The sequence below is a fragment of the Lithobates pipiens genome, unplaced genomic scaffold, assembly GCF_037356315.1.
Source record: "Lithobates pipiens isolate NorthernLeopardFrog02 unplaced genomic scaffold, aLitPip1_a1.2 Scaffold_19, whole genome shotgun sequence".
NCBI lineage: Eukaryota > Metazoa > Chordata > Amphibia > Anura > Ranidae > Lithobates > Lithobates pipiens.
Window position 1 is genome coordinate 588,567,350 of NW_027507764.1, and position 14,386 is coordinate 588,581,735.

At 49.9% G+C, this 14,386-nt stretch overlaps 1 protein-coding gene across 3 annotated transcripts in view; it reads right to left on the reverse strand.

Moving 5' to 3' along the window:
• The window catches only part of SETD2 (SET domain containing 2, histone lysine methyltransferase), a 155,673-nt gene that overhangs the window by 73,999 nt on the left and 67,288 nt on the right, over positions 1–14,386 (reverse strand). For all 3 annotated transcript variants that reach the window (XM_077493544.1, XM_077493545.1, XM_077493543.1), the window contains one exon: positions 3,196–3,273. In XM_077493544.1, the coding sequence (XP_077349670.1) occupies positions 3,196–3,273 (78 nt within the window). The remainder of the gene's footprint in view (positions 1–3,195; positions 3,274–14,386) is intronic.

A 14,386-nucleotide genomic window follows, 5' to 3' on the forward strand; every position in this document is an offset into this window, starting at 1 on the left:
TCAAGAATATCCCTGTATTTAGCACCATCCATCTTTCCCTAAACTCTGACCAGTTTCCCAGTCCTGACTGCTGAAAAACATCCCTACAGCATGATGCTGCCACCACCATGTTTCACGGTGGGGATGGTGTTCTTTGGGTGATGTGATGTGTTGGGTTTGCACCAGACAGAGTTTTCTTTGATGGCCAAAAAGTAAAATTTTAGTCTCATCAGAGCAGAGCACCTTCCTCCATACATCAGAGCAGATCACCTTCCTCCATACATCAGAGCAGATCACCTTCCTCCATACATCAGAGCAGATCACCTTCCTCCATACATCAGAGCAGATCACCTTCCTCCATACATCAGAGCAGATCACCTTCCTCCATACATCAGAGCAGATCACCTTCCTCCATACATCAGAGCAGATCACCTTCCTCCATACATCAGAGCAGATCACCTTCCTCCATACATCAGAGCAGATCACCTTCCTCCATACATCAGAGCAGATCACCTTCCTCCATACATCAGAGCAGATCACCTTCCTCCATACATCAGAGCAGATCACCTTCCTCCATACATCAGAGCAGATCACCTTCCTCCATACATCAGAGCAGATCACCTTCCTCCATACATCAGAGCAGATCACCTTCCTCCATACATCAGAGCAGATCACCTTCCTCCATACATCAGAGCAGATCACCTTCCTCCGTACATCAGAGCAGATCACCTTCCTCCGTACATCAGAGCAGATCACCTTCCTCCATACATCAGACCAGAGCACCTTCCTCCGTACATCAGACCAGAGCACCTTCCTCCGTACATCAGAGCAGATCACCTTCCTCCATACATCAGACCAGATCACCTTCCCCCATACATCAGACCAGATCACCTTCCTCCATACATCAGACCAGATCACCTTCCTCCATACATCAGACCAGAGCACCTTCCTCCATACATCAGAGCAGATCACCTTCCTCCATACATCAGACCAGAGCACCTTCCTCCATACATCAGAGCAGATCACCTTCCTCCATACATCAGACCAGAGCACCTTCCTCCATACATCAGACCAGATCACCTTCCTCCATACATCAGACCAGATCACCTTCCTCCATACATCAGACCAGATCACCTTCCACCATACATCAGACCAGATCACCTTCCTCCATACATCAGACCAGATCACCTTCCTCCATACATCAGACCAGATCACCTTCCTCCATACATCAGACCAGATCACCTTCCTCCATACATCAGACCAGATCACCTTCCTCCATACATCAGAGCAGATCACCTTCCTCCATACATCAGAGCAGATCACCTTCCTCCATACATCAGAGCAGATCACCTTCCTCCATACATCAGACCAGATCACCTTCCTCCATACATCAGACCAGATCACCTTCCTCCATACATCAAAGCAGATCACCTTCCTCCATACATCAGAGCAGATCACCTTCCTCCATACATCAGACCAGATCACCTTCCTCCATACATCAGACCAGATCACCTTCCTCCATACATCAGACCAGATCACCTTCCTCCATACATCAGAGCAGATCACCTTCCTCCATACATCAGAGCAGATCACCTTCCTCCATACATCAGAGCAGATCACCTTCCTCCATACATCAGACCAGATCACCTTCCTCCATACATCAGACCAGATCACCTTCCTCCATACATCAAAGCAGATCACCTTCCTCCATACATCAGAGCAGATCACCTTCCTCCATACATCAGAGCAGAGCACCTTCCTCCATACATCAGAGCAGAGCACCTTCCTCCATACATCAGAGCAGATCACCTTCCTCCATACATCAGAGCAGATCACCTTCCTCCATACATCAGAGCAGATCACCTTCCTCCATACATCAGAGCAGAGCACCTTCCTCCATACATCAGAGCAGATCACCTTCCTCCATACATCAGACCAGATCACCTTCCTCCATACATCAGACCAGATCACCTTCCTCCATACATCAGAGCAGATCACCTTCCTCCATACATCAGACCAGATCACCTTCCTCCATACATCAGACCAGATCACCTTCCTCCATACATTTTGGGAGTCTCCCACATGCCTTTGCGCAAAACTCAAAATGCGCCATTTTGTTTTTTGGTGAAAGTAATGTCTTTCTTCTGGCCACTCTGCCATAAAGCCCAACTCTATGGAGCGTACGGCTTATTGTCCTCCTATGTACAGATACTCCAGTCTCTGCTGTGGAACTCTGCAGCTCCTCCAGGGTTCCCTTAGGTCTCTGTGCTCCTCTCTGATTTATGCCCTCCTTGCCCGCTCCGTGAGTTTTGGTGTGCGGCCATCTCTTGGTAGGTTTGCTGTTGTGCCATGTTCTTTCCATTTGGTTATGATAGATTTGATGGAGCTCCGAGGGATCATCAAAGATTTGGATATCTTTTTATAACCCAACCCTGACTTACTTCTCATCCACATTGTCCCTTACTTGTTTGGAGAGTTCCTTGGTCTTCATGGCAGTGTTTGGTTAGTGGTGCCTCTTGCTTAGGTGTTGCAGCCTCTGGGGCCTTTCAGAAAGGTGTGTCTATGTAATGACAGGTCATGTGACACTTAGATTGCACACAGGAGGACGTCATTTCACTAATTATGTGACTTCTGAAGGTAATTGGCTGCACCAGAGATTTTTATGGGCTTCATAACAAAGGGGGTGAATACATACGCACATGACCATTATCATTTTTTTTTATTTCTGAAAAATAGTTTTATGTAGATATTTTTCTAATTTTACTTCACCAACTTATGACTATTGTGTTCTAATCCATCACATAGAATTCAGATTAAAAAAACATTGAACTAAAGGCTGTAATGTAACAAAATAGGTAAAAAAGAGAAAGGGGGGGGGGTGAATACTTTTGCAAGGCACTGTATATACATGTAATTTGGAGACAAGTGGTTAATAGGGATTAAAAACAAAAAAAAACAATCACTAAATGATCTATTCTTGCATACATTGCTTCTCTGCTGAGGCTGCTGTCAACTACACTGTGCTCCACTATGAATGTGTGGTAGTTTCAATCATACGGGAGGAACGCCAGCAGCCGCTCGGCCCGCACACATCCAAACTCCACACAAACTGAATTTTAAAAAGTGAGGTGGGATAAAAAGGCCGTAGCAAGAAAAAAAAAAAAAAAACACAAAACACAGAAGGCAACATATAAGCAAATCACAGAGGGTCCTCACCTTCTGCGTCTCGCAGTTCGGGTCACAGCTGTGGTTCATAAAACGGGAACAGTTTCCTTTCAGTGTGGCATCGATTATCTAAAAAAAAAAAAAAAAAAAAAAAAAAAAAAAGACAGAAATCATTTTAAAAACAGATACAAATTTGTCTCGTTTTACCCAAAAGTTCAGTAAGAACCACAATACCTGATCCACAGTGGTCAATCCTAGTCAAGGTTGGGGGGGAAAACACGGAACGCTGGGCAGTGGGGGGGGTTGAAGGAACGCTGGGCAGTGGGGGGGGTTGAAGGAACGCTGGGCAGTGGGGGGGGTTGAAGGAACGCTGGGCAGTGGGGGGGGTTGAAGGAACGCTGGGCAGTGGGGGGGGGGGGTTGAAGGAACGCTGGGCAGTGGGGGGGGGGGGTTGAAGGAACGCTGGGCAGTGGGGGGGGGGGGTTGAAGGAACGCTGGGCAGTGGGGGGGGGGGGTTGAAGGAACGCTGGGCAGTGGGGGGGGGGGTTGAAGGAACGCTGGGCAGTGGGGGGGGGGGGGTTGAAGGAACGCTGGGCAGTGGGGGGGGGGGGTTGAAGGAACGCTGGGCAGTGGGGGGGGGGGGGTTGAAGGAACGCTGGGCAGTGGGGGGGGGTTGAAGGAACGCTGGGCAGGGGGGGGGGTTGAAGGAACGCTGGGCAGTGGGGGGGGGGGGTTGAAGGAACGCTGGGCAGTGGGGGGGGGGGGGGGGTTGAAGGAACGCTGGGCAGTGGGGGGGGGGTGGGTTGAAGGAACGCTGGGCAGTGGGGGGGGGGTTGAAGGAACGCTGGGCAGTGGGGGGGGGGGGTTGAAGGAACGCTGGGCAGTGGGGGGGGGGGGGGTTGAAGGAACGCTGGGCAGTGGGGGGGGGGGGTTGAAGGAACGCTGGGCAGTGGGGGGGGTTGAAGGAACGCTGGGCAGTGGGGGGGGTTGAAGGAACGCTGGGCAGTGGGGGGGGTTGAAGGAACGCTGGGCAGTGGGGGGGGTTGAAGGAACGCTGGGCAGTGGGGGGGGTTGAAGGAACGCTGGGCAGTGGGGGGGGTTGAAGGAACGCTGGGCAGTGGGGGGGGTTGAAGGAACGCTGGGCAGTGGGGGGGGTTGAAGGAACGCTGGGCAGTGGGGGGGGTTGAAGGAACGCTGGGCAGTGGGGGGGGGGGGTTGAAGGAACGCTGGGCAGTGGGGGGGGGGGGTTGAAGGAACGCTGGGCAGTGGGGGGGGGGGGTTGAAGGAACGCTGGGCAGTGGGGGGGGGGGTTGAAGGAACGCTGGGCAGTGGGGGGGGGGTTGAAGGAACGCTGGGCAGTGGGGGGGGGGGGTTGAAGGAACGCTGGGCAGTGGGGGGGGGGGGGGTTGAAGGAACGCTGGGCAGTGGGGGGGGGTTGAAGGAACGCTGGGCAGGGGGGGGGGTTGAAGGAACGCTGGGCAGTGGGGGGGGGGGTTGAAGGAACGCTGGGCAGTGGGGGGGGGGGGGGGTTGAAGGAACGCTGGGCAGTGGGGGGGGGGTGGGTTGAAGGAACGCTGGGCAGTGGGGGGGGGGTTGAAGGAACGCTGGGCAGTGGGGGGGGGGGGTTGAAGGAACGCTGGGCAGTGGGGGGGGGGGGGGTTGAAGGAACGCTGGGCAGTGGGGGGGGGGGGTTGAAGGAACGCTGGGCAGTGGGGGGGGGGGTTGAAGGAACGCTGGGCAGTGGGGGGGGGGGTTGAAGGAACGCTGGGCAGTGGGGGGGGGGGTTGAAGGAACGCTGGGCAGTGGGGGGGGTTGAAGGAACGCTGGGCAGTGGGGGGGGTTGAAGGAACGCTGGGCAGTGGGGGGGGTTGAAGGAACGCTGGGCAGTGGGGGGGGTTGAAGGAACGCTGGGCAGTGGGGGGGGGGTTGAAGGAACGCTGGGCAGTGGGGGGGGGGGGGTTGAAGGAACGCTGGGCAGTGGGGGGGGGGGGGTTGAAGGAACGCTGGGCAGTGGGGGGGGGGTTGAAGGAACGCTGGGCAGTGGGGGGGGGTTGAAGGAACGCTGGGCAGTGGGGGGGGTTGAAGGAACGCTGGGCAGTGGGGTGGGTTGAAGGAACGCTGGGCAGTGGGGGGGTTGAAGGAACGCTGGGCAGTGGGGGGGTTGAAGGAACGCTGGGCAGTGGGGGGGTTGAAGGAACGCTGGGCAGTGGGGGGGTTGAAGGAACGCTGGGCAGTGGGGGGGTTGAAGGAACGCTGGGCAGTGGGGGGGTTGAAGGAACGCTGGGCAGTGGGGGGGTTGAAGGAACGCTGGGCAGTGGGGGGGTTGAAGGAACGCTGGGCAGTGGGGGGGGTTGAAGGAATGCTGGGCAGTGTGGGGAAAGGAACGCTGGGCAGTGTGGGGAAAGGAACGCTGGGCAGTGTGGGGAAAGGAACGCTGGGCAGCGGGGGAAAGGAACGCTGGGCAGCGGGGGAAAGGAACGCTGGGCAGCGGGGGAAAGGAACGCTGGGCAGCGGGGGGTGGGGGGACACTGGGCAGTGGAGGGGAAGTAACACTAGGCAGTGGGGGAGGGGATGGGACAATAGGCAGTAGGGGGGGGTGGATGAGCACTAGGCAGCTGGGGGGAGGGAGGCCCAACAGTAGAAAGTGGGGGGGGGGAATAAAAGGCAATGGGGGGTAACAGGCAGTGGGGGGGGGAAATAACAGGCAGTGGGGGGGGGGGGAACAACAGGCAGTGGGGGGGGGGAACTAACAGGCAGTGGGGGGGGGGGACTAACAGGCAGTGGGGGGGGGGAACTAACAGGCAGTGGGGGGGGGGAACTAACAGGCAGTGGGGGGGGGGGAAATAACAGGCAGTGGGGGGGGGGAAATAACAGGCAGTGGGGGGGGGAAATAACAGGCAGTGGGGGGGGGGAAATAACAGGCAGTGGGGGGGGGGGGAAATAACAGGCAGTGTGGGGGGGGGGAAATAACAGGCAGTGGGGGGGGGGGAAATAACAGGCAGTGGGGGGGGGGGGAAATAACAGGCAGTGGGGGGGGGGAAATAACAGGCAGTGGGGGGGGACAGTTAGGCAGTGGGGAGGGGGGGAATAACAGGCAGTGGGGGGACGGACAGTTAGGCAGTGGGGGGGGGGGGACAGTTAGGCAGTGGGGGGGGGGGCGCTTCTGGAAGAATGGTCAAACATTCCTATAGACACACACCTAAACCCTGTGGACGGCCTTCCCAGAAGAGTTGAAGCTGTTATAGCTGCAAAGGGTGGGCCAACTAAATATTGAAACCTACAGACGAAGGCCAACGTCTCAATACTTTTGGCAATATAGTGTAGATTAAGATACCAAGAAGACACAGGGGATGGAAATGGGGGGGGGGGGGTTATATGAGCAACTGCCTATAGAAAAGCCTTGACTGAAGACAGGGAAGTGAGAGGTTGCTGAAGGATGATAGATCGGGCAAAAACACGTCCCTTGAGGCCAGATGATGGTCCAGACCAGATTGAAGAAAGGCCAAAATTACGAATGATGGCATATAGTCTCCAGGACTCAGCTGTCTATCCTCACACCAGGGAACTGACAGAATATAATATAGGGGAAAAAAACAAAAATCAGCGAGTACTAAAGAAAAGCATTTGTACTCATAAAAAAATACATAAAATAAAAAAATAAAATAAAAAAATGATAAAAAGTGTAATCGGTGCATCCCTACTTCCTTAATCAAATTATCAAGAGATTCCCCAGATAGGCATTTACCATCAAAAGGCATGCATATAAAAGCACTTTTAACAATCAAGTTCAGAAGAACCAGCTTCACCAGAGATGAGGGACATTCTAGAGACATTATCTGGAGCAACAACACAACACAACACAACAAAAGAGCAGGGGGGGAGGGGTCATGTTCTCCATCCAATTGTTTTATACAGTTAGCAATAGTCTGGCAAACAGATCTGGTAGCAAATCGCAGACCGAGGGGCTGTACTTGCACGGGCAAAGGAGGGCTTCAAATATCAAATCAATAGAAATCCTAGAAGACCAAAACATCCTCGTTAGAAACTAGAAGTTTTTTTTTATTGAGGACTGAAAGTGCAGAATATACAGTTAGTTCCATTATATATCTATATCATATATTATATATATATATATATATATATATATATATATATATATAATATTTGAACACAGGCACAATTTTAGTTATTTTTCTAGGTATTTATCTAAAACATATTCAAGTTATAGTTATATAAAGGATATTGGCTGAAAGTGCACACTCTCGGGTTTAATTTGAAGGCATGTACATCCAAATCGGAGGAAGGGTTTAGGAATTAGAGTGCTTAAGAGTAGCCCCCCCCCCCCCCCCATGGGGGCCAAAAGTATTTGGACAATTGAATCAAAAGCGGTTTCATGGCCAGGTGTGGGCTGCTCCATTATGTCTTCATCAATTAAGCAGGTAAAAGGTCTGGAGAGGATTGTAATGCCGCACACACACACAACCGGACTTTTCAACAGACTAGGTCCGACTGACTTTCTCAACGAAAACGGACTTGGCCACACACGACGGGACTAAGTCCGTTCGAAAGTCCGTTCGTTTTGAACGCGATGATGTAAACGGGACTAAACAAGGAAGTTCAATAGCCAGTAAGTGCCCTTGGCGTTGTATTTGGTCCATCGGACTAGCACACAGACGAACGGTTTTCCCGATTTTTAGTCCATCTAATAGATTTGAAACATGTTTTATTTCTTTCTAGGTCCGTCAGACTTTTGGAAAAAAAAAAAAAAAAGAAAGTCAGCTGAAGCCCACACACTATCAAATTGTCCGATGGATTCCAGTCTGCCGGAAAGTCCGATCGTGTGTACACGGCATAAGTAATATTTGTAGTTGGAATCTATTGCTGTGAACCTACATCATGCGTGCGAAGGAACTGTCCATGCAAGTAAAACAGGCCATTGTAAGGCTTTAAAAATGCAAATAAATCCATCAGAGAGATAGCAGCAACATTAGGAGTGACCAAATAAACAGTTTAGTACATTTTGAGGAGAGAAGAACGCAGCAGCCAGCTCAGCAACATAAAAAAAAGGCCTGGACGTCCATGGAAGACAACAGTGGTAGATGATCGCAGGATCCTCTCTATGGTAAAGAGAGAGCCATTCACAACATGCAGACAAATGAAGGACACTTTCCAGGAGGTGGATGTATTGTTGTCAAAGTCTACAATCAAGAGAAGACTTCACGAGAGCAAATACAGAGGGTTCACCACAAGGTGCAAACCATTCATAAGCCTGAAGAATAGAAAAGCCAGATTAGACTTTGGCAAAAAACAAAAAACATCTAAAAAAGCCAAAGCAGTTCTAGAAAAGCATTCTTTGGATGGATGAAACCAAGATAAATCTGTACCAGAACGACGAGAAAAAAAAAAAAAAAAAAGTGTAGAAGGCTTGGAACAGCTTATGATCCAAAGCACAGAACGTCATCTGTGGTCACATGGTGGAGCTTGCCGTGTGATGTCATGGGCATGTATGGTTTCCGGTGGCACTGGGTCATTGGTGTTTATTGATGATGTGAGAGAAGACAGAAGCAGCCGGATGAATTCTGCAGCGTTTAGAGATATACCGTCAGCCCAGATTCAGCCAAATGCAGCAAAGTTGATTGGACGGCGCTTCACAGTACCGATGGACAATGATCCAAAACACACGGCAAAAGAAACCCAGGAGCTTTTGAAGGAAAAGAAGTGGAATATTCTGCAATGGTCGAGTCAATCACCTGATCTCAAGCCAATTGAGCATTTTGCTCGCTAAAAGGCAAAACTAAAAAGGCAGAAACACCTACAAAGAACAACCCGAAGACAGCTGAGGTTAGAGCTGGGCAAAGCATTAGAAAGGAGGAAAGCCAATCTTTGGTAATGGGGTTACAGACTTCAGGCAGTCATTGCCAGTAAAGGATTCAACAAAATATGAAAAAAAAAAAAACATTTTATTTATGATTATATTCATTTGTCCAATTACATTTGAGCCCCTGAAAAATGGTGGAAAATGGTTGCAGTTTCAAAAATTTGTACTTGATATTTATGGTCAACCTCCTTGAATTAAAGCTGAAAAAGTCAGCACTTCAAATTAATTTGGATTGGTTTAGTCTTAATTTTATTCTGGTTCCATACAGAGCCAAAAGTATGAAAACGGCGCCCGTGTCCAAATATATATGGACCCAACTATACTTCTGGAACAGCCTCTTTTTTTTTTTATTTCTTAATTCCTATTCCATTAGATACATTTCAGCCAAAGCTTTAGGAGGACTGAATATTCCTTAAAGATTGGGCCAATCCTCACGTAATAAATTTTCGCTCTGTGCGTGGATGGGAAAAGTCTTTTTCTATTTTGCCAGCCTCTTAGTGCCCACAGGGAGTTTGTTTTGGCTGTGGAGAAACAGATGCTGCTAGGCAAAAGCTTGTTTGCACCACACCAAATCAGCGGTATCAACGGTGGAAAGCCATTGACAAGAAGCCATAGCTTGCAGCTCATAAAACGCAAGGGTTTCAAAAAACCTCTGCATCTGCCGCTACAATATCTGCATTAAGTTTGCTTTCCTCCATTTCATCCTCAAATAAGCTTGGAGGCTCCACCTGTCAGGGGTCCGAACCTGTGACCTCTGCTCTGCTGTGTCTGACCGGGTCTATTCTTTCTGAGCCACTTGAGATGTTGGACAGCTTCCCTGTCCAATTTCTTAGACAACCTTGCTGCTGCTGAAACTTGAACTCGTTGCTCCTCCCATGAACTTCCCATTTAAGCCATGCCTTTGCACTTTCAGTTTGTCAAATTATTGTACTGTCTCAAGCCAACGTCTCCAGCCCAACGTCTCCAGCCCAACGTCTCCAGCCCAACGTCTCCAGCCCAACGTCTCCAGCCCAACGTCTCCAGCCCAACGTCTCCAGCCCAACGTCTCCAGCCCAACGTCTCCAGCCCAACGTCTCCAGCCCAACGTCTCCAGCCCAACGTCTCCAGCCCAACGTCTCCAGCCCAACGTCTCCAGCCCAACGTCTCCAGCCCAACGTCTCCAGCCCAACGTCTCCAGCCCAACGTCTCCAGCCCAACGTCTCCAGCCCAACGTCTCCAGCCCAACGTCTCCAGCCCAACGTCTCCAGCCCAACGTCTCCAGCCCAACGTCTCCAGCTTGTCACTCCTGCTGCCGTCCGTATCTTTGCTACCACCTGTTACCAACCTTTGGCATGTTCCTTGACTACAAAAAAAGGCAATGGTAACTGTAAGTGCAAATACGTAAGTGCACACAATAGTTGGGATGTTTAGCTAGGTAGATAATTAGTCCATAAGAGTATATTTGGTAGTTCAGGGGTTAAACAGATAACGTGCTTGATCAATGGCGGCTGCTATCCCCAGAGAGCTGGCTCTGTAGTAGGCAAGTAAAAAGGTATAGAAGGAAGCGCCACTTAAGTGTAGTATTAAAGACAACTTTAATGACACAGGAAACAGGAAATAAAAAGCCCATCTGTATGTTAATGAAAGTGTGAAATAGGCCAATTGAAGGAGCAGTAGTTCCGAGCACGTAGCCAATCCAGCCTCTTCTCTCTTCTGTGTGTAAAGTCCTCCCCCGGAGGTGCTTCCGGAAGTGATCGCGTGACATCACGTGTGTTCCATGCCGGCCCCAGCCTCTTCCTGACGGCCACAGGACATGGTTTGCAGTATTACATCTCTGTAGGAAAAGCGGATCCGGATCTGAGGACTTCACCAATGGATCATTAACACACAGATGAGCTTTTTATTTCCCATTTCCTGTAAGTGTGACCTTATACCGTGTCATTAAAGCGGGATTCCACCCTAAAGTGGAACCTCCGCTGATCGGAACCCCCCCCCCCCCCCCCGGTGTCACAATTGACACCTTTCAAGGGGGAGGGGGGTGGAGATACCTGTCAAAGACAGGTATTTTCACCCACTTCTGGGCATAGACTCCCACGGGAGTCGACGCCATTTCCTGCCCTGCCGCGCTGTCTGCTGGGACACACACGGGTCCCAGTGACAGCGCGGAGATTTCCTATTGCACAGCGCGGCTCGCGCATGCGCAGTAGGGAACCGGGAAGTGAAGCCGATTCGCTTCACTTACTGATTCCCTCACCTAGAATGGCGGCGGCAGCAGCCGAGGGCCGAGCGATCGATCGGCCTCGGCATCGCTGGAACCCGGGACAGGTGAGTGTCCATTTATTAAAAGTCAGCAACTGTAGTATTTATAGCTGCTGGCTTTTAATATTTTTTTTTTGGGCGGAATCCCTCTTTAAAGTTGTCTCTAATACTACACTTAGGTGGCGCTTCCTTCTCTACCTTTTTCTTGTTCCTCGACTACGCCTTCTGATTGATCCCAACCTGCCACCACTTGTTTCTGACCTTTGGCTTGTTTCTCGACTACGCCTTCTGATTGATCCCAACCTGCAACCACTTCTTACTGACCTTTGGCTCGTTTATTGACTACACTGCTACTCAATTCCTACCTGCTATATCTGTTACTGGACGCCAGCTTGCTCAAATGGGATGCAGAATGGGCTTGGGGGGAACGCAGAAGCCGCTATAACCCAAGCGCTGACTGTATCCCTATGGCTTTATCTCTGTAGCAGAAGGCAGCAGGAAGAACAGCTTGTGTTTTTTCGGAGAATATGGTGGGTGGAAGTGTGTCAGACGGATTGCGTTTTGCAACTACGTAATCCTCCTGGGACGAAGTCACCATAGGAAGACAAAAAAAAAAAATGGCACATTTGAATTGAGGAGATAGAATTGCGACAAAATATGTTAAAGGGGGAGCAGCACAGTACAGTGACAAACTCCCTATTCCTGGGCACTGTGTCTATAATAGCCATGAACCCGTCACAAGTACAGGGAAACCTGGTCTTACCTTATCCATGTCACTGGGCCTGTTTGGGGATCCAGGGTTCGCCCAAAGAGGACATACACTCCAGGGGTCCCAACGCTTAAAGCATTGGTACTCAACCTGTGGCCTTCCAACTGTTGCAGTCCCATGAGGCATTGCCAGCCACTGACCGTTACAAGCATGACACTCCTGTGGCAGTTCATTGAGAACTACAAGCCGACAACGGTTCATTCCTGGAACACTCTAGGGTTGCCCCCTTAGCCCTTTAAACAGTAGAGGGTTTTTACAACGCATTCTATGCATTAAGATAAAACGCCTTGTGTGCAGCAGGCCCCTTCAGCACCCAGGACAATTCTGACATTTCTCTCCTACATGTAAAAATCATCATTTATTTGCTAGAAAATTACATAGAACTCCAAAACATTATATATGTTTTTTTAGCAAAGACCCTGGAGAATACAATGGTGGTCGTTGCAACTTTTTATCTCGCACGGTATTTGCGCAGCAATTTTTCGAATGCTTTTTTTTGGAAAAAAAAGTTTTGTGCTAAAAAAAAAAAAAAAAAAAAAAAAAAAAAAAAAACAGTAAAGTTAGCCCAATTTTTGCATAATGTGAAAGATGAAGTTACGCTGAGTAAATAGATACCCAACATGTCACTCTTCAAAATTGCACACGCTCGTGGAATGGCGCCAAACGTCGCTACTTAAAAATCCCCATAGGCGACGATTTTTTTTTTTTTTTTTACTGGTTATATGTTTTGAGTTACAGAGGAGGTCTAGAGCTAGAATTATTGCTCTCGCTCTAACGTTCGCAGCGATACCTCACATGTGTGGTTTGAACACCGTTTTCATATGTGGGCGTGGCTTACGTATGCGTTCGCTTCTGCATGCGAGCACATGGGGACAGGGGCGCTTTAAATTTTTTTTTTTTTTTTTTTTATTGTTCATTTTACTTTATTTATTTTAGTTTGACATTTTTTTCCCCAAAAATAAATTTTTTGATCACTTTTATTCCTATTACAAGGAATGTAAACATCCCTTGTAATAGGAATATGGCATGACAGGTCCTCTTTACAGTGAGATATGGGGTCAATAAGACCCCACATCTCACCTCTAAGCTGGGAAGAGTGAAAAAAAAAAAAAAAAAAAAAAAAAAAAAAGATTCTGGCTTTGATCGTATTGGCGAGTCGGTAGAAGCACCGGAGGGCGGCAGGAGGGGGGGGGGGGGGATGTCTATGGCTGGGTATTGCAGGGTATCTCCGAGTATGGCTGGGTATCTCCGAGTATGGCGTTGTAGAGTATTGCAGGGCATTGGCGGGTGTTGCAGAGCATTGGCGGGTGTTGCAGAGCATTGGCGGGTGTTGCAGAGCATTGCAGTGTTGCAGGGTATTGGCGGGTGTTGCAGAGCATTGCAGAGTGTTGCAGGGTATTGGCGGGTGTTGCAGGGTATTGCAGAGTGCTGCAGGGTATTGCAGAGTGCTGCAGGGTATTGCAGAGTGCTGCAGGGTATTGCAGAGTGCTGCAGGGTATTGCAGAGTGCTGCAGGGTAATGGCAGGGAATAGAGGGGTTAAATTTCGGTGAGCAGCGATGTGGGCACTGCAGATGCAGCCCACAGCGCTGCTGACACCGATCTCTTCCCCTTCCGCTGTACCGATCGGTACAGAGAGGGGGAGGGGGGAACCGGCGTCATAACACAACGCCGGTTTGTTTACAAGTGATCACTCCGTCATTTGACGGAGCGATCACGTGGTAAACGGCCGTGATGAGCGGATGCTCTCGAGTGCGCGCCCCAGGGGGCACGCGAGAGCAGAATTCTGGGAGGACGTCATATGAGAGAGTTAAACAACCGCCCTGTGAAGCAGAGGAAGGCAAATTATGACAGATGACCACAGTCAGTAAGGACAACCCGCTCACAAAACAATTTTCAGTACGTGTGACGGGAGTCACTTTGGGCAGGGGAGCTCGTGGAAGCCAGAATCCCTTGGGGAACCCTTGTTTTAGCTTCCCATGCAACTCCTATGTCCAAGTCACCCTGTGTCTCCAATAGGGGCACAGGGTGACCAAGAACCCCAGTCTGATCTCTACTAGCCAGACTCGCTGTACAACCACACTGCCATAGTGTGTGTGTGAGTGTGTGAGTGTGAGTGTGAGTGTGAGTGTGAGAGTGTGAGTGAGAGAGAGAGATAAAATTATATTGTCTAATACTATTGTGGACTGTTTGCTGGGTCGTTTGGGGTGTGGCTGTATTCCATTGTTTGTGTCTGCCTTGTGAGAAGTGTATTATGGGATGGATATTTGTATTGGTGTTCCTTATTGCTGATTGGACAACTTACCCCGCCCTGAATCCAAGGTAGGGGGGCATTGTCCCCGAGTGGATATCGGTTACA